Here is a 27,049-nt window from a genome sequence, read left to right as displayed (position 1 = left end):
AAGCACAATAACAAAAGCATCACTTTTATTTGGAGTCTTTAATAAAAAATACTTATGTTACATAACAAAATTATTTTACATCGCAAAATATAAAATATTAAACAATAATTGTCCCGATAAACTATAAACTTACAGTAGGTCATCGGATACTCAGACATTAGTATTTATATGTTTTTGAAAATTAACAGACATAAAATAACTAATGGAAAAATTTTGTAACTACTTCCATAAAATTTTGTGAAGTGAATTTTCTCACAATAAGCAAAATAACATGTTAATTATTGTTAAACAAACAGTATATTATAACGTTGTATAAGCAGAAATAAATATGTTTTATTTGCCTGCGTTTTATAAAAATTATTTCAAAATATTATCACGTAATTACTGACAGTCGAATTTTGTCACAAAAAAAAAGTAAAACAAAATGTCAAAGGTTATGCATCATTTGAAGGGAAATTTTCTGCTTTAGAAGATAGGCATGTATTATCAGAAAGTATCAAATGATTACAAGGCTTTAAAATGGAATGTCAAGTAGACAAAAGTGGGCATTTTCGACACCTCCTTCTGTTCGCGTTCAATCCAGGGAGTAAAGCTGCCAAAACTGCCTCCGAGTATACGGTGATGATGCTAAGGATTATTCACTAGTTTGCTGTTTAATAATGAAAATAATAAATCATTTATTTATTTGTTGATTTTTTTTTATGTCCTCTTGTTCTCTTCATTTAGAAAAGAACAAACACAATGTGATGCTGTGTTGTTTAATTGTTGTCTTACGTTTAAAAATGTGTATTTGGCTGTATTTAATCGTACGTAGATAGGCAATTCTTAATTGTACACATTTTATACAACAACAAAAAATTACATTCAATGAATAGGAGTAACTAAATTAAGATTTTACGTTTTTCTAGGGCTAAGTCTGATGTGGCTTGTTCCGGTGTTTCGGGTGTTTTTCGTCAGGTATTTATTATATATTGTTTTTTTATTTTACCTGTGTACTAGTTTCAATACACTGCATTTATACTCCCATAAAATTTCGTTTATTTTATATTTATTTATACATACCGGGAACTCATTATTATCTTTCTAAACCCGTGTTCTAACTGATGCGATAGTAAATTAATAAACTAACACTACAGTGAAATAATTAGGAAGTAGATATTTAAATCGAGTTATGTTCACGTGGTTAGTATTGCGGACTCACGGATCAGAGATCCGAGGTTCGAACCCTACTCTACCCTAACTTGATTTCCAACTTCTATCCGCAGCAGCGCAAAGGAGATTCGACAAAATTAAAACCAAATCATTTTTTATCAAATTTACTATGACTAATAAAAACTGCGTAGTCCGTTGGTTAGGGATAATCCAAGAAGATTTTAAGCCCTTACGGATTGAAGGGAAAAAATTAAGGTATCCCTCCCTGAAGGGGAAGATTTCCAAGAATCAAGCATCAAAGTTGCCAGGCATCAAGAAGGGCATTACAAGTCATTTTTCCGTTGGGAGTAGACGGAAGCCAAGACGCAAGCCATTTCAGTCCGTTGGGAGTAGACGGAAGCCACCAATCGCATATGAATGTTTTTTTGCGGAAGTTCGCGGATCATCGCTGTACCTCCAGATCTAAAGGAGAAAAGCCCATTAGAACCGGGAGTGTATCCGTCGAGCATGTCTTATATACTCCAGCAAGAGCCAGGAGGTTGCCTTTGTCCACTTAAAATAATTCGCCAAAAATAGTGCAACTCACATCGGCGTGCCCAGCCGTCAGCTGCATAGCACACGATGCCTAATAAAATGGTTTTGTAATAGACCGTTGAAATTTCAAAAGACGACCACCAGCAAGCCAAGCATGTAACTTTTTGGAAAGCCATCTTTCTCAAATTCACAGCTTCTCTAGCACGGGGAGACAAAATTATTTCAAGAATTACATCAACAACATTCTTATTTATTTTAAAAAATAAAAGTTAAATTTAATCCAATATAATTATTTTATTTTGGATACCTTATCCAAATACACCAAAGTTTGAAACCAAATTTGAAGCTCTAATAGAACTGCCGGGGAATCCGATAAAAGGAGAATTAACAAGGTTGCCTTTTACTAGTGAAAATTGGGTTTTTTGAGAATAAAAAATTAATTTGTTTCAAATACCGCAATCAGCTACATTATTTATTGCATAAGCTGCATCACCCTTTAGGGATCTGGGGCTATTGCCCTCAATCAAAATACATCCATCATCGGCAAAAGCCTGGATCATACATGATGAAGGAAAGTGAAGTTCGAGAAAATAATCAAATAATATATTCCACTAAAGTGGTCTCAAAACAGAGCCCTGAGGACTCCAGATATAGAAGAACAGTCGAGCCATGGTAGAACAAGGTTAGAACCTTGTGATTATTAACGAGGTTGGAAATGCACGAGTTTGTAATCAGCATTCATTTAGCCATAAGTGTATTCAATTATTTTTTCGCTACGACAACTGGAGGGTTGTAAATTAAATGGAAAACTGCGATTTGTACTACTCTATAAAAATATATTTCTACACTTCATTCCTAATTTTATTAAACTGTTTTTAGAAATCATTCGCATCAGTTGACCGCCAAATAAATGGAGCTCTATCCTCCATAGCGTGTGCCGCTCGACAGTCCTTCGAGGGGATTGGTCACATGTTGAGCAAGAAGGGAACATCTCCTGTACCCAACTCGCTACCATGGCCCACAGATAAGGACTCGTACGATATTCTTTCAATAATCGGTAATCAAAAATATTTTTGACTGATTTTTTAGACGGCAAAATGGAATTCTTTTAATTTTCATCACATCTCATTGACTGGTCGAAATTATTGTTTTTACTTTTGTATTTACATTCATATTTCTTTCATTCTTCTATACGTTAATTCGTGTGAAGTAAAATAACTAAAATATTTGTTGATGTGTGTGAGATTTATATTACTGTTATGTTTCTACCAGGCAAAGCTTTTTTTTCCGTTTTTATACTTATTTTTATATCGGTTGAATCAACAGTGTTTTTTGTTTTTTTCCGCTCTTTATATTACAATATTCCGTAAGGATTTATAAATTAATTTAAAATTTAAAAAAAAAAAAAAAAAAATGTAAGTGTTAATCATGAAAACTTTTTTAACTTCCCATGGAGTGGAATCCAGCCTTGTCTACAAAAATTTGTCAAATATTGTTAAAAAATGAAACTATTAAATTCCATTTGAAAGTACATTCCTTCACATGCTCGAAACTAGTTTAAAGGCTCTGGGTCTTCCTATCGGTTTCACTCATACAAAAAAGCAATATTTTTTTCATAAATAAACGAGTCACTCTTTAAACTTTTTCATATATCATATGTCGCGATTTTTATTGATTTTGACTCTACTACTTTCACTGTGAGTTTGGCAAATTGTATGGAGGACTTTTGTCGGATATTGTCATTCATCCTCTTGACTATATTGCAAACACGAATGGTACTCGTATCAAAACTGCAGTAATTGTATCACAATAGTCTATGTCCTTTATAGTAATTTTATAAATTGAATGCTACAGTGTAACGCTTCTGTTCACTGTTCTTCATATTCCTAACGCTCCGATATACCTTCGTGAAAATTTTCAAGGCTTATCAGTTCAAAGTTTACCTCTTTAATCTAATTCTCAAAGCACCTTCTTAATACCCATCCACAAATTCTCTTTCTTCTCTAACTCATAAAGTGTCCATACGGCTCAACTGTGGAATCATCTCCTATCCACTATCAAAGATGTTACTACAGTATCTCTGTTTAAATCACGTCTGAAGAAATATCCCCTTCCTCTTCCTTAATCTCTCCTCCGTTTCTCTTTCCTCTTTAATTATTTTTCCAGTTTAGTAATAGTATTGTTTTAAGGTCATTTATATACAAATACAGTTGTTCATATTTTTGTGTGTGTTTATCTTTTTTATTTTCGTTTGAATATGTTTTGTAACTTGATTTATATAAATACAACTTTTATTTTATTAGTTGGTTAGGAGAAATTGCCATTTGGCAATAAGCTCGCCAATTTACAATATTTATTTATTTATTCATATTTTTCCATTGAAAATTATATTTAATAATAAAAATAATGTGACCGCACTGGGATGCCCCGTGCCGAGGACACTTAATAATATACTTTTTTTTAAATATTTTTATATTTGAGAATAAACAAAGAAAACTAACTCAATAAACAGAGATAGCTATCAACAAAATGTTCAGACAGTTTTAAACACTACATATTTATGTTTATAATTAATGTATGTACATCTATATTATTTATATTACAAAGCTATACATTTGTGGAGCAGTTAATTCAATACTGGTTTGAGCGAATGAGACAACCCATTTTACTTCTACCTAGCTCCACTATCCATTTTTTATAGCATTTTTGAACATTTTCTAGTTACTAATAACATTAATAGATAGTGGAAGTAGGTTATAGATTTTAATTGAATAAGTCAAAATCCCTTTTCTATCCGAAATTGGTATTAGTTTGTATTTGTATTAAGTTGTCAGATTAAACCAGATTATGACAGACTATGCCTTAACTCCATATTTCTATTAAAACAGTCGTAAATAAATGAGCCATTAGGCTTCTTTTTATTTTTAAATAACAACATTTTGTTATAGAATAAATAAAGATATTTGGTACCTTTGTTGGCAGGAAGTGGTGCAACTGCAATAGTGTACGAAGCATGGTGCAAGGCCAAAGAAGAAATGTGCGCCATTAAAATTGTACAAATGGATAACAACAATGTTTCCATTGACGAGCTGACCAGGGAAATTCAAGTGGGTTGATTTGTTTCTCATTTCGTTTTTTGTCAGGTCAAGTATTTTTTTTATAAATCCGAGCTATTTTTATTATTCGTTGTTAATTTAACGTTAATTTAATTTAACTTTGGGTCAATTATTATACTTAGGTTTATTATTTTTATTAATCAAATACATAAATACATTTTTGCAGAAGAATTTTTAACCGATTGACGTCACAGCGTCATCGCGGTAAGCTAAAAAATCTAAAGTAAACAATTAAATATCCAAAATTGTTAAAATAAAATTCGAATATATCACTGGTATTACAAAAGGCTTGTGTAGTTATATCTGAGGTATCTCTACGTGAGGGAGTATGGTAGTTATCAGGCAGATAAACATTATCACTTTGGAGATCGACATCTTTCAAATCAGTGAAACTATGTTTAAGAGGCAAATTCGCTTGCTATTAGAGAGTCTTTTGTTTTTATAATGTTTAACCATTGCACGGCGGTCCTGCGTTCATAGAGGGGCGGTCATAGCCTTTTGCTGTTGTAATAAACATTCAAAGCATATGCTACTGTATTTTAAAAAAAACTTTTTCATAAGAATGACTAATTTCAGAAAAAAACAACTCATTTTTATTGAAATATATAGTTTATAAGTTAAATAAAATAGGAAAAAATGTAAAACAATGATGATTAGTTTAATCATATCAAAATTTTATAATTTCTTTATGTTGGTTTATTTATTTAGTAGGTACACAAAAATTACATTTTGACACAAAAATACATAATGAAAGAGTACAAATATAAAACAAAACGTACAAAAAAATAACGGTTTATTAAAAATCTAGTGTATGTGTTGTCATTTTACATAAATAAAAATGTCAGCACTTAATATTTACAAAGATAAATATTAAAAAGGAATTAAGGGATCTGAAGTAAGAAGAAGGCTATGTAATAGATCGGTATTAGATAAAATTCGTGACATTTTTCGTGTGTTATCGCGCCTATATAGCTTAATATTTTTGTTGCCTGATTCCGCTCCTTTCTCAGATAACTCTCCAATAGACAATAATGCATGCTCAATCACCTCAGACCTATGAATAGGTATTTTATGGACAGAAGATGGCAAGTAGTACCATGGATATTCCTGAACTAGTTGTTGAGCAGTTTGTAACGTGTAATCCCTATACTTTACATTATTTATATTATATCCTGATGACAAACATTGCAGCAAATGGCAACACCTGTCTATCAGATCCTTATTAAGGCCGTAATTATATAACAAGTCAGATCACTGAATACTTTCTAAAACTTCCTTTTGAGATTCACGTATACGGTTTGTGATGTGATATAACAAAGATTGCAATTCTATTTCGGCAGATGATTTGTGATTTTTTTTCCCGATGTATACACCGCTTTTTGCATTTAATACATTCCGGTAAGATAGAAGAGTATAAGCAGCTCTTTTGAAATGCACAAATTGTTTTATTAATACAATGAGAGATACAACTTCGTCAGTACTGACTTGTAAAAAAGATGTATTAGATTGATCGGAGTACTTTAATAAAGTATTTACGGCAAAATCGTCTACTTTTGATGAAATTGCTAGCCTTCTACATTTTGATCGTTTTCTAGAGTCCGCAAAATTCTTCACGTGTCGATCATTTAAAAACGGCATCTCTTGTAGCTGCTCCTGGACTTCCTGTACGTTGCGTGAATCCCAAAAGGTCGCATTTTTCTGTCACATTCTACCAATCAGAATATTTACCGACCATTTTTGGCATCCAATACTTGTTTTTTTTTTGTATATGTAATCAATAGGATTTTTTAAGTTATTTGTGTCGATATTTTCGACATCGGGTATTTGTTTGGCAAACACATGTAAAGTATGGCTTTTTTTTCCACATTACTTGCATTTTTTAGCTAGCCAAATGTCAAACAAATGCATTCGCGCAAATAAACACTTGTTAAGAGATCCTAAAAAAAAAATACAAAAAAGTCAGGCATATAATTTTCCCTAAATTTTTTATTCGTGTGCAATGTACGGAGTGTACGGCTTATACTTAACCCCGGAGCAGAGTTGTGCAGACAAATATATAAATATCATAAAAACAATGTTCTTGTGAACATTATGTAGTAAATAAGGTTGGGGGCAGAGAGGGGTAAAATAGTTAAAAGTTTATGGAAACAAAAATAAAATTTTTAATGTAAACAAAATTTGTACATTATGTAGCAGAGGCACTATTCAAAAACTGCTATTCTGATTACAGTTATTAGCATTTCCTTGAATGAACTCACTTTCGATGTTAAAATATAGATGAACCCTTTAGAAATCCTAATTCGTTTTTATACTATCAGTAAATTTGGCTTTTAGTCACTAATTACCAGCAGTGACACATCATAATTTGGACATGAATATTGGAAGGCTGTGACCTACGGCGGGACCACCGTGCATTGCTCAAGGGTTCTTGGTTTGATATGTTTTCCCAATATTTTGTTATTTGAAATGTTATTTCGGAAAAATAAATTAATTTAAATTTGAATAATAACAACTGAAAATTTAAGAGATTCCTGATACAAAAAATGCGTGTCTGGGAATTGCAAATCGTATTTGTTGGTTTGTTTAAGCGTTTTAGTAGTAATTTTTTTACAAAGTAGTAATTAATTTTAGTTCATAATTAGATTATTAAAAACCAAATAATAATTTTGCATAAAAAGCCTTGAAATGAAGAATTTATAGTCTGGTTATTTTATGAACTTATATATCGAGTATTATATGTCCACAGGCAATGTCGACTTGCAACCACGAGAATGTAGTACAATACTACACTAGTTTTGTCACAGACGATGAGCTTTGGTTGATTATTAAGTTGTTAGATGGTAAGAATGTGTTATTTTTTTTTTACAAACAGTTTTGCATAGAATCGTTTAATGGAAAATTTTATTTAATTAATATGTTAAATTTATATTTTTGTTAAATTCAATTTCCACAAATCAAACCGGAAAGGTATTTTAAAAATCACAACAAGAGTAAAATGATTTTATGGCTGTACAAGTATTTATTTTATTATTTTTATACAAGTTGAATGTACTCTTGGCAGAAATCATCCTTCTTAGGATGGATTGCCTTAATATAAAAAATAAACAAAAAAAAGATTCTGTAGGTACTAAAAACAAGTAGATAAGTTCAACAATGGATCAGATAAACTGTACCATTATCTTTCAAATTAGATAATGAACCTGGCTGTAGTTGAATAAAATTAGCTGTATGGGGCAACTCTTACATTATAAAAGAATATTATATGTTCAAATACCGAACATGTTTGCTGTAGTCATACATACAAGCACCTACAGTTGTAAGGAGCAAACCTAACCTTATCTTTCGAAGTACTGTACATGTCTGCTGTAATTGTACATATATGACGCAGCTGGATTGTTATTTTAGCTGAAATATATATTGGCTATCTAAATTACAAAACGGTTCCGTATTGTAAGAGGGCTAATCGACGATTAGCCATATTGCCAACACTTGGCATTTTACAATATGTAAATGAATCGAAGATTTTCAACCTTTTAAAGAGATTTATTAAATAGGGAACTTGTGGGTTTCGTTATTAATTGTATTTTCAAAATTAGCAGGAAATATAACCAACCTAACCTAAACCAACTTCACATAATACATCAAAGTATTGTTCCGTAGGTATTACATGCAACGTTGGGTGTGCGGATATATTTTTTTTTTTTTTTGCCTTCTTCCTGCTTTGCGTCTTTTTTCAATCCTTCCCTGAAGGAATGGCTTGTAAAATGTTGTGTTTTTTGTCTCTTATCGGATGCCTTAAGTTTATTTTTGTTTGTGGTTTTCCGTACCTATTTATATTTTTTCATCCGTCGCGTCGGGAGGCTTTATCGTTTCGGTGTCTGTCTACCCAGGAGATTTTTAAAATCCTCATTTATTTTTTGAAGAGGCTTGGGTGGGTGTCTACGTTTCGGCGTCGTAATAAAGTACCGAGAAAATGTTACACCACACAATGCGCCTTCGAAGGTCTAAATTGATATCTCTACTGCAAAGGAGATCACGCATCCTGAAAAAACAGTCTCGTGCCATTTTTATTCTGACTATGGTCTCGTGTGAGTGATCCCATTTGTCGTTTTTTGAATCTTTTATTTATTTTTTTATTTGTTTATTTTTACATACATATATTTACATAGAATTTTAACTAAGCCAACACAATAAATATTTATATTAATAGACTTGCTCAATAACCTGTGCTCCAATTTTCAAAGCTATTGTGATTCTTTGTGAATAACCATACATTTGGCGTTAAAAATATTTATTTCTAAATGAATATTTATTTGTCTAATAAAAGTCGGAAGCTTTCCTTACTGTCTGCGAGGAGGACAGTTTTATCCGCGTATCTGATATCCTTTGTAATTTGTCCATTTATACTAATGCCGTCAGTAAATTCACTTATTGCATCTCTAAAACTGGTTCCCGAGTTTTTTTTTAAGGAAGAAATATTTGCCTTCTTATAATTTACTCAAATATTTTAATTTTGGGGCCATTTTCAACGAGTTGTAAATAACTCACTATTAGAAAATGGAAATCAAGTTGGGGTGGAGAGGGCTCGAACCTCGGACCTCTGATCCGTGAGTCCGCAACACGGGATCACAACCCGATTCAGATATATTAAACATGAGAGGAGAATCACAATGCATCCTTACTGGACACCACACCAAATGTCTATATCCGATGTTAATTCATCATCCACTTACTTGTCGGGTTCGGACTTCAGACCTTGCTATTCCATTGTTAATATTATATAAAAAATATTTTTTATTTTTGTTTTTTTTAATTTTTTATTCTTGTTTTTCTAATCCTATATAGTATTTTATTGGTTGGTTGGAAGAAATTGCCATTTGGCAATAAGCCCGCCAATGTACAAATAATCATTATGTACAAAAAGTTAAATAAATATTTGTAATGATATACTCATGTGTCGGTGTCAACTAATTGCTCGTCTCAACTCAACACAGAACCAACCCACCAACCCATTGAGTTGGGGCTTACGTCTCGTCTCCCTCCAGAAAACATCAATCATCCACTCTTTTAGCTTCTTTATTTATCATAAATCGTAAAATAATTCACGCATAAACAAATTAAGTGTCCTCCAAAAATAACATTATTTATTGTATCTTATTTAAAAATTATTTAACATTATAAACACTATCACAATATTACTTTTAGTCCTCTCCTGTCTAACTTTGAAAATGGTGATATCAAATTACTACCCGTGTAAGGAAAAAACGAATTGATTTATTGGGTCTGCGTGTAGTATTTAGTGAACATGATAAAAATAAAAAGGAATCCATTCATAAGTTACGTAAATCTTGACGAAGAAGCTTGTTTGCTTTGAAACCAGTCGGTGGAAAAAAAAAATGTATGTTTAAAACAAAGTTGTTTTATTTATTTTATTACAGAAAAATATAACATTAAATGTGGCGTGCGTTATTCAGCCAAAATGCAATACAGCTTGTCGTCAATTGGCTTTTTATAATATGTAGCAGTTTTGTAATTTAGCCAGTCAATATGTATTAAAACTAAAGTGTCGATTCGGCCGCGATACATACTATAGATGCAGTTGTATTGGGAAAGCCTAATGTGGCAAACGGCGAGTGTTGCAGGTGGCAGCCTCCGTGACGTCATCAAGCACTGCCAGGATAGCCAGGACTGCGGTCACGGAGTTCTGGACGAGCAGTTCATCGCCACAATCCTCAAGGAAGTGTTGCACGGGTTGTCTTACTTCCACAAGAACGGACTCATTCACCGGTATATATTTTATTTTTATTTCCAATTCATTTCCACTTAATATGCGTATGTCCAAATTTTTGTAAATAACTACTGAATTTAATTATCGAGAGCAAAGGCTCCCACTCTCACTAAGCTCCGCGACCCACTTCAAATAATTGGTAATGATTTGGGTTCGACAACGAACGAGGTAAAAAATTCAAAATAAATTAAATATATCTTTTTTTATTGTATTTTGTTTATACATATAAAGATACGACTTCTTCTTCTTCTTCTTCAGCCTTCTGTCCTCTACTGCTAGATAGATGCTTCTTCCATATCCTTCCATTTTCTCGATCGGTTGCTACTTACAGCCAATTTTTATCCATATAAAAAAATACATACTCCAAAAAAATAATGACCTATCCCTTACTCTATGAGGCCAAGAGCCCTGTGATGAATTGGGACACAACAAAATAGAAAGTGAAAGCATGCATATTATTAAAGAATATTACAAATAGAAATTATTATGTAAACATAAATTTCAATATACATCTGGACAACACGCTTAAATGTATGCAATGTCTCGCAGCAGTAAAATGATATGAAAATCCTTTCAAATTAATCAACTGGAAATGTTTGTTTTTTTTAATAAGTAATAAAAACAGACGAGTAGTGATTTTTCAGAGTAAGTCTGATTTGCAGTTGTCTTAATCATGATTTTTTGTTTTTTTTAATTCATTATTTTATTCGGATTGGGTTGGGATTGAATTAAATCAAATTTTCATTCGTTGAAAAACTTTGTGATGTTATTTCAATATTTAAAAAATACTGCTATTGAGTTAACTATTGTGTCTAAATTTAACTTTGTTACGACATAAAAATTTGTTTTCCTTGAAAACTGCACAGTTGATTTTGAATGCCGTTTCTATTTTGGGACGAATACACAATACATAGCAGTTATTAAAAAAATATAAATAACGTGACAGTTTTCTTTTAAACAAAAAAAAATTGAGTTAAAATTGATCCTGAGTTAGTCTAAATTTTAAAAATAGAAGTGGTGTGGCGTCTATCCACTCTGTCTACTCCTAAAGAGAAACGGAGCGATGTGCCTAGGTGTGATTATTTTATTTATTTATAATATGCGTGATTGATTTTATAGCGATTGAAAGTTTTGTTTTATTAAAACATTGTATTCGGTTATTATATTGTACAAACAATTCGTATGTGTTGTGTTTGTATTATATTTGTTTTTCAAAAAGATGCTTGAAGTGTAATATATACTCCTTATCAATTAAACTGGCGCCATTTTTTCTGTTAGCAGTACCAAATGGCATACATTAAATACAAAAAATACATTAAATGCAAAACAATAACAAAACAAATATTAATTATATATGTATTGATTACGTGGTCTATATGAAGGTAACTTACGTAGGTACTATTTATAATATTATAGCACATTTTGACAAATCGTGAAAACACTAATTGTGAGCTTAAAGTTAATAGCAAACCTCTGTATGCATAATTCAAAATCTAAGTAAAAGTATGTTTCATAAAAAAAGTGACGTATTATTTATAAGTTTCCATAAAAATTAATTTTTGACTGTTTGTTTTTGTCCATGTCTAGTTGAATAAATAATACAGTGTGGTGTGTTAAATTGAACAAGAACCCGGGACGAACGTTGTAGATTTGATTGCTATTCTCCTGAACCCCTGTTCTATTGAGAGAAAATGTCCGCCACGAAGATGGGCAAGTCAACTTGGACTGGTTATTTTTAATGCCACTAACTGCGATATGTCACTGTCCCTGGACTGGCACCTGAAGCGGAAGAGTAATCTTAGTAATAAGCTTTACCTTCATGTAACAGATGATCGAAATACGCTGCACTTTGTGGACGAATGCAGTGCCCTATGCACCACTAAATAATGATGAAATTAACTTTCGGATTAAAAATTACACTTAACTAAAGTGTTAAAAAATTTCAATTACTCTAACTTCAAATGTTAAAAAAATTAGTTAAAAATTTGTTGATGATTTTTGACTTTTATAAGATTGATTGAAATCGTTGAAAACATAATAGGTTTTACTTATATCGAAATGTCCTACGTTTACACTGAAAAGTGTTATGTATACACATGCCTACATAAATATCATTCGTACTGCAAAAAACTTTTTTGTATTTTCACGAATTGCTGCAATTTTATTTACAAACAATATGGATTAAAATGGAATGTATTACAATGACTTTAATAAATTAAGTATTTTCATCTGAAATGCGAATATTAAAATAAAGCGATGATTGAAAACCTGCCTTCTATTATATTGCGTTTTCTTCTTCTATGTGTTCACTGTCATTTTAGCCTTTCGTTTATTGAATGAATAAATTTATTTTTTCTAAATCCAAATATGGTTCCTCTGATTACTACAATATCTAAGCCCCTTTTTTAAAAATAAATACATTGAATATGTGACAGTTATTTTTTTTATTTTCCCATAAATGTAACCACTGAAAAATATTATTATCAATAGTCAAATATAATCTTAAGCAGCGCATAATCGCTCATATGGACGATTCGCCTTTCGGTGCACACATACATATCAATTATAGTGTTTGTTTTTCCAAGTGTAGATGTACATGATTTTGTTACTGAAAAATTTTGTTCTTGTTTTATTCATTATTATTGTGCGAAATTGATTAAGTGTATTATCCGTCTTCTATCAACACAGGACTTTGGTCCCATGGAGTTGGGACTTGTGTCTTAAGAAATGAAAATATAGTTTTTATTGTGAATAAATAAATGAATTAAGAGAAATAATCAATTTTTCATTTCACCTATTTTGAATCTCATTTCTTTAGCATGTGCACGCCCCGCTAGGAATTGTCCTTCCAGAGCCGGCCACCTTTAGAACTATCTCGGACATGTCAAACAAAAGGCTTAAACCAAAACCTTTTTTACTCTTTCTTTTATTCTTATTCGGGGTTCTGAAAACATTAAAAGAAAATGACGTTACGAAATCCTTTGCCGAGGATGAGATTTATTTGTTGGCAAAATATTGAATTATAAATGTGCGTAAATAAATAATGATGGGTATTTTTATATGGATTACGAATGTTTATTTTCTTATACGTACAAAATACCGCAAGTTATTTTTTCCACCATTTATCATTAAATTTGTGTAAACATTTTCGCTCTGCAATAATGATTTCATCCATGTGTTTAGAGACATTAAAGCTGGTAACATATTGCTTGGAGAAGACGGGCAAGTGCAAATAGCAGATTTCGGAGTCTCCGCTTGGTTGGCAACTACATGTTTCGATCAGTCTCGCCAGAAAGTTCGGCACACCTTTGTCGGCACCCCTTGTTGGATGGCTCCTGAAGTAATGGAGCAGGTATGCTGAAAACATTTTTACTTTACGTAAGCTTCGCTGTACAATTCAATGCTCTAATTTTTACAACGCGCAAGAAAACATTATCATACCCAATATCTCGTATCACTGAACTTCTTCATTATTTATCCATTCTGACTTTGTATAAATAGATTTGAAATTTTAATAAATATACCAGCCTTCAAGAAATCCAGAGAAAGTTATAAAACCAGTCACCAGTTATTTCTAAATTTGTACAATAGAGAAATATACTACGAATAATATAATAAGATTAATAATACTCTGAATACCGATAAAAATATATAGCACGGATTTAGAAAAAATACTTGTAATTCGAAAATCAATTTGGATACTGTGGAGAAATGTTTTCATACATAACTTTAAAAAATAAATCATTAAAAAAATTGTCTCTACAAAAACGTGACATGTTTGGACTTAATAGTGGTGACGCCAAGGTTCGTGAAGATGTTTTATTTCAATTTACATGAATCGTGGAGTAATAGGCGTGGCCAATGCAATGAACCGTTTTCATGGAAATTCAAAATTATACTCAAAAAAATTTTTTATGCTACTAATAAGTAATAAAAATTTTTTTTATTCAAGACTGTAAAAAAAGTTATATGTCTCCCTATTGTGTATCACACATGGTTTATTAAATTTCTTTAATATATATATTTTTATAATGTTTTTTAAATTTTCGCAAAAAAATATTTTCACAGAACATCTTAACGTTTATTCAAATATAATAATCGCAATCAATGATGGTATAATTTTCAATCAAATATATGATATTTCATTATGTATAATATATTATTACTCTACTTTTACATAACAAATTACTCATATTATATACCTACATAAAATTCACATTTAAAAACATTTTTTATTTTTTATATTATTAATTTTTAAGGGTTTTACATACATGAAAGTTATATAAAACATGAGTATATAAACAACATAAAATTTAAAAAATACAATACAAAGCAATAAAAGATCGAACAGTGTTTAGAAGTAAAGTAAATGCTTGTAGTATTGCTTATTTGATTTTAAAATATTAAGACATTTGAAAAGTAAGGCATATTTGAATTTGACTACAGGACAGGGGTTACAGTTTCGAGGCTGATATTTGGTCATTTGGGATAACAGCCATAGAGATGGCCACTGGGAAAGCTCCATACAGCGAGTTCCCTGTAATGAAGGTGCTAATGTTGACGTTAAGGAACGACCCCCCAAACTTGGAGAGTGGTAAGGGCATTTTACTTTTATTTATCGGTATACCACCTACTGAACAACTATATTTAAATACATATTTGAGAAAAAAATATAGAAATGTATGTATTTTCAGGCCTTATGTCTGCTCTGAAAAGGCTGTGCTAAAAAATTCCTTTACACGCGGTGATGCAACATCGTGTTACTTTAAGCAAAAGACAGAATATTTTGAAGTTAAAACATTTGAAAAAAAGCATAAAGACACAACGCAACACAAAAAAATATTTAACCAAGGCCAGTAAAATGAATAAAAAATCATAAATACGCCGGTCATATAACTAGCGCGCACTGCCACGTACTGCCAATAACCAACTGATGGAAATAATTTCTTCTTTTGTTTTTGGCTTTTTCACACAAACACCGGACACAACAGCGTCTCTGTATTCCTTGTTATAAGTTATATTCTCGTTCTCTTTCTTATACAGTCAAACACATTTATTACGGTATTGCATCTCTTTAATTCGTCTAATACGTCCTCGCGTAGTAAGGATATTTTTTTCGTATTAATATCCAGCATATTGATGTAAATTTTACTTTCCAAATTCGATGTAAAAATGTTTATTTAAAGATTACAAAAAAAAACAACCTCATCAATTAAATGAATAAAAGCAATGTGTCAAGTCTTGTATCCTATGTAGACTCGTGTTACATCATAGCCACACAATAGTTAACGTTCAATATTTTGTCTGTTTCGAACATCCATACAACTTCAATTCTTCCATCTGTTGACTTAAGTGACGTAAGAGAGCTGAAACCTTTTCTTGTGTGGGTGAGATTTATCTGGCTTGATTATTTCACCTACTAGATAACTACGTAAGGCTATTTATGAACCCCATATGCTCCAAATAGGGAGCGGACATGGAATGATGATGACTAAAAAACAAAAATTGCATAGAAAATTAATTCTTAAATTAGGAACTGTCTAGTTATTAATTCATTTCACACACAGCCAATGACAGTTCGTAAACCCTGTAAATTCCTTAACATTCATATTTCCTTTTCGAAGATTTTCTCCATCTTTGTTGTTACATCGAATCAATCTTGATAATTCCTTAGAGGTTGGATCCCCGTTCTTGTCTATAAATATTTGGACATTCTCAAAATATCGTTAATTATCTATATTTTATAAGGCTTTTGTAGTTGAAATTCGGTTGCTATTTCTTAGTTATTATTTAATTTATATGAAAAAAAAACGCAATCTTCTTATTTCTTTCTAGCATTGATTATTAGTGACCGACCCGAGTTTCGGTCGCGGTTTCAGTTGTGGCAAAAATTGTCCGAAACTTTAGTTTAACCGAAACCTGTGGCCGGAATTTGTCGGATTACATTCAGCTGTATTCAGGTGCATCTTATAGTTAGTAACTCTAAGTTCTCGTGAGTTCCAAGATCTTTCATATTTATATTTTTTTTATTCCTTTATACGTTAATAAGTTAAAGTTCCTATAACGAGCACTGAAGAAATATTAATTATCATTCCCTTTCCGCACCTAATGGTCCATAGGGTACTGCATTGGTATATCAATCGCAGCGTATATTGATCTTTTTTTGTTACGTGAAGGTAAGATGATCAGTCTTACGCTTAAAGTACCAGTCCAGGGACTATGAAATATTTTCGTGTAAAAGCATTTTTTAAATAAATATTTCATGTCAACCATGTCGGGAATCGAATCCGAGACCTCTCGCATGGTAAGCTAATGCGCTGACCACTACACCACAGGCCGACGAACTGTTACATATACATAAGTTAAATTAACTCTTTGAGTACCTGCCGAATATACATAGAATTTACCCTGTGCCCGGCCCATTTTTGTGAAATTTCATGCTTTGTCAAGGGTTTCATAAAAGTGTCATTATTATAAATATACTACGTTAAATCAATTAAAACTTCTCATGTTTATTTGTAATAATTTAATAAGTCATTTTTAAATGAAAGTTTTGCCAACATTGGCTTGTATGGCGAGCCACATTGCAATGTTCGCACATATACAGGGCCTTACTCCTTTTTTGTGCTTTGTATCCCAAAGCCGGGTAAGCACGTGATTTAAATAACCATGACAGCTGTTAAACCACGTGAAAACACGGGACTGGGACACAACGCATGGTAATATAATCACGTGTTAACACGGCTCTGGAATACAATATGTTAAGAACTATTACATATAATTTATAGGAAAAAGAGAAAAAGCATAAAAAAGAATCATTAAATTAATGCATTTTATTTCATTTTATATTTTATTTACCGTATATTTTATTAAATTCGTAAAGTTTTACAAAAAAAAACGCCTAATTTTGTGCTTTTTGAAGTGACTTTTAGCTTATTTAAGTAAGTGTCGATAAATTCGGTTTAGGCTGCAAAACTTGTTTCTGTCGATCACTACTGATTACTCCCGCCTCCCGCGTGGTGATAAGCCGCCAGTTTGCTCTGTCATGTGCGTCATCCGAGGAGACATTGCAGTCCCTCGTATATTTTCCGACCACTTCATGCCACCTGCGCTTGTGAGTTCCCTGTATCTTCTGGCGGTCTCGGGTCTTTTTGGATATATCACGTACTCCTAAACTCTCACTTATGTAGGAGTCCCGGATCCTGTCTAACTTCGTGACACCGCACAACCACCTAAACATTTTCATTTCCAAAACTGGTCGGTGGAAAATAAAAATTAGTGGTCAAAAACAAAATTATTTTATTATTTTTATTATAATGAATAACCACAAAGTTAGTGCTTCAAATATAAACTTTACATTTTCATTTCGGCTTGACTGTCTGGATGGAATAAAAAATATATCGAAAACACAATTAAAATTTTGAACGTTGTATTTGTGGTACATGGGTTGAATTTTCCATATCCAGGTGGATGAATACTCGTAATACATTTATGTGTATGAAATAGAGCCAGAAAATTAGAGAGTTGGCGCATCACCAACCATGCTTGAGGTTCTGCGTTCAATTCCTAGTAGGGTCGACGTGAAATGTTTGTGTTTGTTAAAGGTGGATTGATGCTGCAATATTTCATTGTTTCTGGAATGAAATCTATAGCGTAAAACTGATCACTTTACCATTACGTAATAGATAATCGGATATCGGATACACTGCATTTGGTGTTTCAGTGCAGTGATCGTGTGTACCAATTATATTTTATACCTGAATGATAATGTATTTGGTAAAAAAAACGTTAATAAATGTTTTTTTTCTAATTTTAGTTGGACACAATAGAGAACAGTTCAAGAAATACAGCAGTTCCTTCAGAAAGCTTATAGCTGATTGCTTACAGAAAGATCCCTCAAAGCGGCCTTCCGCGGATGAACTTTTAAACCACAAGTTTTTCAAAAAGGCGGATAAAAATGTCATCGTGAACTTTTTTGCGAAGCATAAATCGGGCATGGCTGGCATTAAGGTGAGTCAGTTGTTTGCCTGAGGAGAATTATCGACTTAGCGGTGGTAGCATTTATGAGTACCGTACCAACATGTAAACATATATTACACAAAACCTACTTATTTTATGAAAAAAAGTTTTTTAGTAAGAGTAAAACCGAAAAGAATTGTGTGAAGGGAATGCTTTCGCTAAACTAAACTTACTTTGAACAATACCTTTGTGTTTGGTTAGCGGAGCATACAAATCGGGAATATGAATAATTAACACGAACAATAGAAAATCACCTAAATAATTAAGGATCGAATGGATGACGTTAGTATGTTTGAAACAATACACATGGCGAGAGTGAAAGGTAATAAATTCTAAGTCTGTATTGACGCCCTGCTCCTACAAACCTCCAATCTAGTCCTGTCAAAAGTAGATATAATCGAAGGGTACATACAATATGTATGAAAGTTTAATCCATCATTGTAAGATATGTTTAGCAATCAGAAGTCAGGTGAATAGTCGACAGCTATGATGAGCTTGAAGGTAAGTGTTTCCATGTAGAGTGACAGGTGGGTAAGGCTATTTGAAAAATAAGAGCTTGTTGAAACTATTTCCTTTATAAACGTGATAAAATTGCGTGTCTACAAGTGATAAAAAACGTGAGAGAGAAATTAAACAAAAGTCTTAGAAATTAGAAATCAGAGGCACACAGGTTAAAAAACAAAAATATTAGTATAAAAAAATAAATAAAACAACTTTGTTTTTAACCACTTATTTTTATTTTTCACTGACCGGTTTCAAAGCAAACAAACTTCTTTGTCAAGGTTTACGTAACTAATGAATCGATTCCTTTTTATTTTATTTCTATCATGTTCACTAAATACTACACGTGGACCCAATAAATCAAGTGTTTTTTTCCTTTTTCCTTACACGGGTGGTAATCTGATATCATTATTTTCGAAGTTTGAAACCGGTCTATGAAAAATAAAAATTAGTGGTTAAAAACAAAGTTGTTTTATTTATTTTATTATAATGAATAACCAAAAAGTTAGTGCTTCAAATATAAACTTTATAAAAATATTCGTGATTATACTCAATTCTGTTACAAAATCAATTCGCCAAAATATTAAATATACTCGCATAAAAAACTAAAGATTCAAAACCAATTTCCATTGAAATTAAAAAGCTTAACGAAGAGGCAGGAACTTGTGAGAAGCATTTAAGTTTTGTTTGTTTATTAATTTAGTTATGCATAAAACATATTTTTTAATCGATTTTATCTCAGAGTAATAATACGTAACCTAAAGAAGAGCCCAAACGCAGGAAATCCATTCTATGACTATTGGGTATTAAGTTAGGTAAAGTTTGCAGCCAATGGGCCGTACTCAGGTCGAGAATTGCCAAATGGATATTAATTTGCATTGTAATTACTTTTAAATATGTACCTGTGTATGTATCATTGCAGTGTTATTTCACTTTATGTTTATATAATTCTTTTATAAAATTGAAAATACGTGTTTATTTTTTTTATTCACAATACATTTATGTTATATTTATTGAGACATAAATCCCAACTCCATTGAACCAAAGTCCTGTGTTGAGTTAGTTTGTTTGTCCGTCACATCTCCGAAATGGCGAGTCGTAGCTGCCTGAAATTTGGACACCTCATTTTAGATGCGATTTCAAGGTTGACGTTGCTATTTCCGAGAAAATTTTTAATCGACCTCTACTCGATAAAAACTCAAACATTATATGCGCGGCCCTGACATATTGCCCGTAAGCAACTGTCATTATCAACAGTAAAGATACTTTAATTCACAAATTTAAAAATAGTATTTGAAGTAAATATGTTTATATAAGGAAAGTTTTTAATCAACATTACACACGTGTCGTGACAATAAATGCCAAAAATCAATATAAATCATGGGAAAATATTCGAAATCAATTACCTGTAAAAAATGACTCTTTTAACACCTTTGACACTCCTACTGCTGCAACCTACTGCAATTCACTCTCGTCGATTTTAATTTATTATAACGTAAATATCCAAGTTATTTACAAAAAAAGGCAAGCACAGCTACAAAAGCATCCGATCGGACCGTTGTGTTTATGTTGTCAAATAAAACAAAATAGCCACCAATTGGTGGTTAACCAACAAACCAACATCGCTTGAGTTCTATGAAACATAGTGATAGGGCTTCTCTCTAGGCTACGAATTATTACTCTGAGGATTTTATAGTATTTTCTGTAAGTTTTAATTTTGTACTAAAATAAATTAATTTTGCAGGAAAATAACAAACGATGTGGTCATCCCACACAAGTTGAAAATATAAAGGAATGCAATTGGGAGTGGCCTGACTACGATAGTTATCAAACCGTAACTACTATTACTTAATACTAATTGTTTTAATTTTTATACAAATGCGTTTCTAATTATTAATTAATTTCGTTTTACACAGGAGGTATATTATGGAAAAACAAACAGTGAGGAAGTTCAACCAAAAATAGAAAAGCTGCACATTCACTTGTTGCGAAGGTAATAAAAGAAACCATCTATTTTACTTTACAAAATATCGTACTCAAGTTTGCTGTTGAAAGTTATTGGTGAAAATTCATTAAAATTTACTGTAAAAATAAAAAAAGGTTGATAGCTTAACAAATTTAGAATAACCAGTGACCAGTTTCATTGCTTTCGCGACGTCTTTATTGATTGTTTTTTTCATTGCGTTTTTTTTTATTTTCCAGGAATTCCAAGCTAGAACTAGAGACTATAGAATTTGACTTTCACATTGGAACGGATACAGCAGAAGGGATAGCCCGCGAACTAGGAGCCGCCGGCCTCATACAACAGGAAGATGTTGTAGCCGTATCTTGGAATCTAAAAAAACTTATTGTGGAATGTCACCCTCATGACATAAAATCTGTAATATTTCATATTGTAAGTGTTACTTCTTTATTAAACTCTCAATATATAGTATGTACACTCTTTTCTTCTTCACAATATTTTGAATAATCCTACTTCGCCTGTTTATCTGATCCTACTTCGCCTGTTTTCCAACCTCTATCATAATATGGACTAACTCTTCGTACTAGTAACGAGAGAACCCTTTTGATACCCTTTCACCGCTCTAATTTTCTTACCTCCTCTTTCACAGTATGAGCTTCTTGGTTTTGGAATAATCTACCCACTAATTTAAGATACTTATTTAACTTTTTTTTTTTTCATTCATTTTAACATACCTTATTTATTTACATTTATATTTACATTCAAGATTGATATGTCACTATATAAATATTTGAGTTGTTCCAATCTCTTTCTTCTTTTCTTCCTATCTCCTCTCCTCTCTTCATCGTATAGTGTTATTTTTATTTTTTTTAGGTTGTTTTTTTAAATTTTTATTTTATATAAAATTATAAGATAAAGTATAATTCCTTAAAATATGTCCGTCCGTGTACTTGTAATTTTCTCAAACTAAACGGTTTGGGTAGGTAGGAAGAAATTGCCTTAAGGCAATATGCCCGCCCTTTTAATATATATTTATTGTATTTGTGTATAAAGTGTAAAAAAGAATAAATAAATATTTACCTTAAAGGAGAAACTAAGGGAGTTACATTGAACAAAATTTTCTGGAAACAAAATTTTGTGATTGTGCAATTTCCCAAACATCATTATATCTGGCTATAAGCCCGCCAATGTCAAATTTACCATATTTACAAAAAGGCAATTAAAAAAAAAACAATTTTTTCAACCCAATGAGATAATTTCTATCATAAACAACTTTCGATGTAAAATAACGATTATTTTGATAATAATAGTACACGTTAAAATAGCATATCTGGGACTATTGATGTTTTTTTTTATTTAATCAAAGTGGACCTCAGATTTGAATTTCAACTTTAAAAAGCATGTTTATAATGAAAGTAGCAATTTAAATAATAAAACTGTTTAAAGTGGACTCCTGTATTTTATCCTGTAAGGTATGTACAAATATTATTTATTATTTACCTTTGTTACGGTTGGATCAATGCCTTTCTTCAAGCAAATCCTACATTTGTAAGTAAAATACAAATTTTGGTTGATTCATTAATTTATAAATAATTTTATTTACAAAATCAGAGAACTGGACTTAAACATTCAGTTTAAGGTTAAGAACTCTGTTCATGTGATTTTTCGTATTCGATAACAATTAAATCTGCGAATACAACATGCTAAATGAGTGATTAAATTGATTGTTAAACATACTTGCTACGTCTTAAATAAATAACAAGTTGAAAAAAGACTTGTAATATTTATTGTTTTAGCATTTACTGTGTAGAAAAACTTTTTTAATGAATCGGGTTGTGGTCCCGTGGCTGGCGTTGCGAATTCACGGATCAGAGGTCCGAGGTTCGAACCCCACTCTACCCCAACTTGATACCCATTTTTGAATAGTGATTTATTTACAACTCGTTGAAAATTATCCCAATAAACGAAATATTTTGGTAAATAATTAGATCGCAAATATTTCCTTTCTTTTTTAAATAAAATAAAAATGTACCTATCTATGTATTTAAAATAAAACTATTTCTGTATATAGACCATACGTTACAATAGGGAAATATCACATAGTACGAATACCGACAAAAATATATGAAATGGATTTACAATAATTCATTGTATTTTCAAAATCATTAGGGATATTGTGGAGAAATGTTTTCATACATAAATGTAAAAAGAAATTCAATAAAAATACCTTCGTAGAAAAACGCGACGTGTTTAGCCTTGTTTGTCGTGACGTCAAGATTCGTGAAATTGTACTACGCAAAATTCGCAATAGCGACGTATTAGGGGCGCGGCCAATGAAATGACCGTTGTTGCGGGAATTCAGAATTACAAATTTGAAAGTATTGTTATGCTACTAATAATTAGCAAAAAAAAATTAGATATAGTAACAGTATTTTAGAGACCTTTATTACTTAAAAAATGTATAAAAAGTGATATTTCCCTATTGCAGTCAATACGTCAAAAAATGCAACCAGTATAAAACTAACCATCAAATAACACGAATTAATTTCGCTTAATGTATAATTTATTCAAAGGTGTTATTTCTAAATATGTACGTGTTTAGATTTAAAATAAAAGAGATACAGACGGCTACATGAACTTTGAAATAAGCTAAAAGAAATGTGGCTAAAAGGAAAACTAAAATTAATATTTACTATCCGTGATAAAATGAAAACCATCTTAAAATGTCTTTACTGTGAGTTCACGTGTTACGCCTCGTAGAATGGAATATATTAAACGACAAAATTCGACACATTAGCTACATTGCTAGCATCGAAGCAAAGCATTTAAAAAGGAAACTAAATTAAATAATAAACTTAAATCTCTTATTGTAAATCTTTACATAACATATTTTTTTAATCTGTCTAAACATGTGTTTTCTGATGAGGAAACAAATCTCTTGAGTAAAGAGCTTTAATACAACTTAAAGGCGTCAGCGAAAAATCCATTATACAATTGGCAGTGGATACGGATGCTACCCTAACCGTGAAATCGCCGTCTGTTAAACATCGTTGTGCAGACCTATTGAAGAATACTACAACCTTTAGTACAAATTGCAATTAACAACATTAAAAATTCTCTTCATGATAACCATTTAATTTTTTACAAAATTAAATAAAGGCAATTGCATTGTTATTTAAAATGAAATTAACTTTTTTAATAAATAAAATCAATTCAGCAACGATTTTTTTTATTGTAATCCCACAAATACATTCCAAGCCAAAATAAAAGAGGTAGTTAATCAATTTTCATCATTGGAAATAGTGGGAATTTCCTTGTTAACACTTAAACTTTACGGACTTAAAAAAATCCATAGAGACAATGTGCTGATAAGGCCAGTAGAATCTTACATAAGCGCACCTAATATAAACTATCTAAAAAACTCAATGATTTTATAAACATTTTCTAATTATTCAAACCAAAACATCGTATCAAGAACTCCTTAGATTTTACCGATACAGGCAAAAAAAAAATTATCCCATGTGATGCCAAAATTGTTTGCTTTGATGTTTTAAATTTGCTCACGTATATTCCTGTAGAAGATGCTAAAAATGCGTTTATACAATTGTTATTTGACTCGGAATCAAGAGATACTATTGAAAAAGAGAACACAATAATTGTTAATGACGTTTGTACGACACAAAATTATTTTGAGTTTAGTGAAAATATACAAAATCAGCGGGTTGGACCCCAATGGGTTCACCATTATCACTAATCTTAGCAGATATGTTTTTAAATGATCTCGAAGATAAGTTATGAAATTTTGATCATCCTCTCATAAAATCGTGCGTATTTAAATGGTACATAAATTTCGATGATATTTTTTTGTATTTTCATGGGAACCTCTTTCTTAACCACATTAATTCACTTCACAAAAATATCAAATTCACTTTGTAAAATAATAAAAAATATACCTTTAATTTCCTAGATCTATTAAAGTTACAAATAATAAAAATATAATTTATTAGGAATTACAGCGTCAGTATAAGTAGGTTTACGGAAATATCGTTTACCGTAAACCTACTCATACAGACGCTGCAATTCCTGCAAATTCCCAACATCCTATTGCACACAAAATGACCGGCTTGCACTCTTTGTTTAACCGATTAATTAATATTCCCCTTAATAAAGCAAATTCTAACTGTGAGTAAAATATAATTAAAGAAATCGCTAAAAATAATGGATACAATAGCGCGTTAATCAAAAAATGTTTAAAAATAAACTCATCGAAAAATACTCGTATTCCAATAATTAAAATATAAAAATTGAAAATATGACTTGGAAAAAAATGCTATTTACCGGTTCAACATCTTTGTATGTAAGTTGACTCTTATTTCCCAATATTATTCCCGCATTCTATACAACTAATAATTAGGGGAAAAAAATTGACTACCTCAAATCAAAAATCGAAATTTAAGAAAAAAACGGTATGAAATTACATGTTAAGACTGAAAGTAGCAAATACAATATCGGCCAAACTGCGAGAAATTAAAAAACTTAAGTTAACGAAGACCGCCCCAAACTAACAATAGTTTCTCTGAATTCGCAAATCAAATTTTAAATACAAATCATTCTTTCATTAACATAAAATTGAACTTTTACATTATTTTACAAATAAATTCGGCGTCCTTCGGGTCCTCCGTTTGTCAAGCCTGGGTGTTCTGTGATGTAATTCACCACTGTAATTGGGCCTCCTAGCCTGTTGTGGTGCAAAAATAAAATGAAAAATGAAAATGAAAAATAAAGATGTGAATCGTTTAGAAAATAAGGAAATCCAAAAAAATAATTGACAAAACTTTAATTAATAATATTGTTTGTATTTAAAGCACTAACTTTGTGGTTATTCAATATAATAAAATAAATAAAAGATCTTTGTTTTTACCCACTAATTTGTTGATTTAACCATAAATTAGTGGTTTAAAACAAAGTTGCTTTATTTATTTTATTATTATAATATTGTATTTAAAAAATGTTCATCCCTGCTTTCAATATTTTCAATAAATATAAAAATCCACCATGATTTACCCCCTTTACCTTATCCTGTCTTACCGCTTCAAATTATGCCCTATTTTAAGCAGGTAAAAATTAGTTTTTTGATTGCCAACCTAACTTTGTATTTTTTCTGCAGAATTCCTATAACTCCAGTTGCATCAACAACAGAACATTCCTTCTGGGATTTGCCAAACTTCTAATTGAATAAGAAGACAGATTTGCGCTGGAAAAAAAAAGTACTTAGGAAAAACATCATTAGGAATATTACTATAATGATTTAATAATGAAGTAATTATAATTTTAAGACAATTTAAATCAAAGTTTAATGATAAATGTTGAATTCGATGTTTTGTTTTTAGACAAATAATACAAGAGGTCCATTATTACTGGGATCTTTTATTTACTGATTTCGGGTGTATTGCTTTCTCCGTAATTTGATGATGTTAAGTTAAAATGATGGTAATACAAAACAAGTTGAAAATTTATGAAAATCCTTAAAAAAAAATTGCCATATTTGTTGTTCTATTTAACATATTCTACATTTTGTGTTATTATTGTTATTATGTTCAAGTTTTACGCAAAAAAAAACACCCCACTTTACGATAGTAGAACCTAAAACATTTAAGTACCTTCAGCAGTAAAGTTCATATTTAATTTCCCGTACAGACAATTTGCTTTTACTTTATAGACAATTAAAGATATCTTTGTTTAAAACATTTAAGTTTGTTATTGAAAATTCTTGATGAAGGTTCATTGTAATTTATTATATAAATAAAAGACGAGTGATACTTTGATCCACAAATTTCTAATATCCTGTGACCGGTTACATCGCTTTCGCGACATTTTCGAGACAAGTATCTTTATTAAGGAGTTCAATGTATTTGTACAAAACAGAGGTAAGGATAGATAATTCAAAGTTATATGAAACTAAATTGAATAAAGGTA

The 27,049-nt window shown here is 31.1% G+C and overlaps 1 protein-coding gene across 1 annotated transcript in view; it reads left to right on the top strand.

Moving 5' to 3' along the window:
- LOC148284375 (serine/threonine-protein kinase OSR1-like) overlaps positions 1 to 26,490 on the top strand; it is a 40,495-nt gene extending 14,005 nt beyond the window's left edge. Inside the window, exons 4-15 of the mRNA XM_088241162.1 lie at positions 909 to 957; positions 2,566 to 2,743; positions 4,669 to 4,793; positions 7,549 to 7,642; positions 10,445 to 10,589; positions 13,774 to 13,942; positions 15,037 to 15,184; positions 18,407 to 18,600; positions 20,855 to 20,944; positions 21,027 to 21,103; positions 21,313 to 21,505; positions 26,241 to 26,490. Of these exons, the coding sequence (XP_088097288.1) occupies positions 909 to 957; positions 2,566 to 2,743; positions 4,669 to 4,793; positions 7,549 to 7,642; positions 10,445 to 10,589; positions 13,774 to 13,942; positions 15,037 to 15,184; positions 18,407 to 18,600; positions 20,855 to 20,944; positions 21,027 to 21,103; positions 21,313 to 21,505; positions 26,241 to 26,312 (1,534 nt within the window). The 3' untranslated portion in view covers positions 26,313 to 26,490. The remainder of the gene's footprint in view (positions 1 to 908; positions 958 to 2,565; positions 2,744 to 4,668; positions 4,794 to 7,548; positions 7,643 to 10,444; positions 10,590 to 13,773; positions 13,943 to 15,036; positions 15,185 to 18,406; positions 18,601 to 20,854; positions 20,945 to 21,026; positions 21,104 to 21,312; positions 21,506 to 26,240) is intronic.
- The last annotated feature ends 559 nt before the right edge of the window (positions 26,491 to 27,049 follow it).

This window comes from Micrasema longulum, unplaced genomic scaffold (assembly GCF_059751315.1).
Source record: "Micrasema longulum isolate JH-2025_06_02 unplaced genomic scaffold, ASM5975131v1 h1tg000127l, whole genome shotgun sequence".
Lineage (NCBI taxonomy): Eukaryota > Metazoa > Arthropoda > Insecta > Trichoptera > Brachycentridae > Micrasema > Micrasema longulum.
Note: the sequence above shows the minus strand (reverse complement) of the source record. Positions and strands in the feature narration are given on the sequence as shown.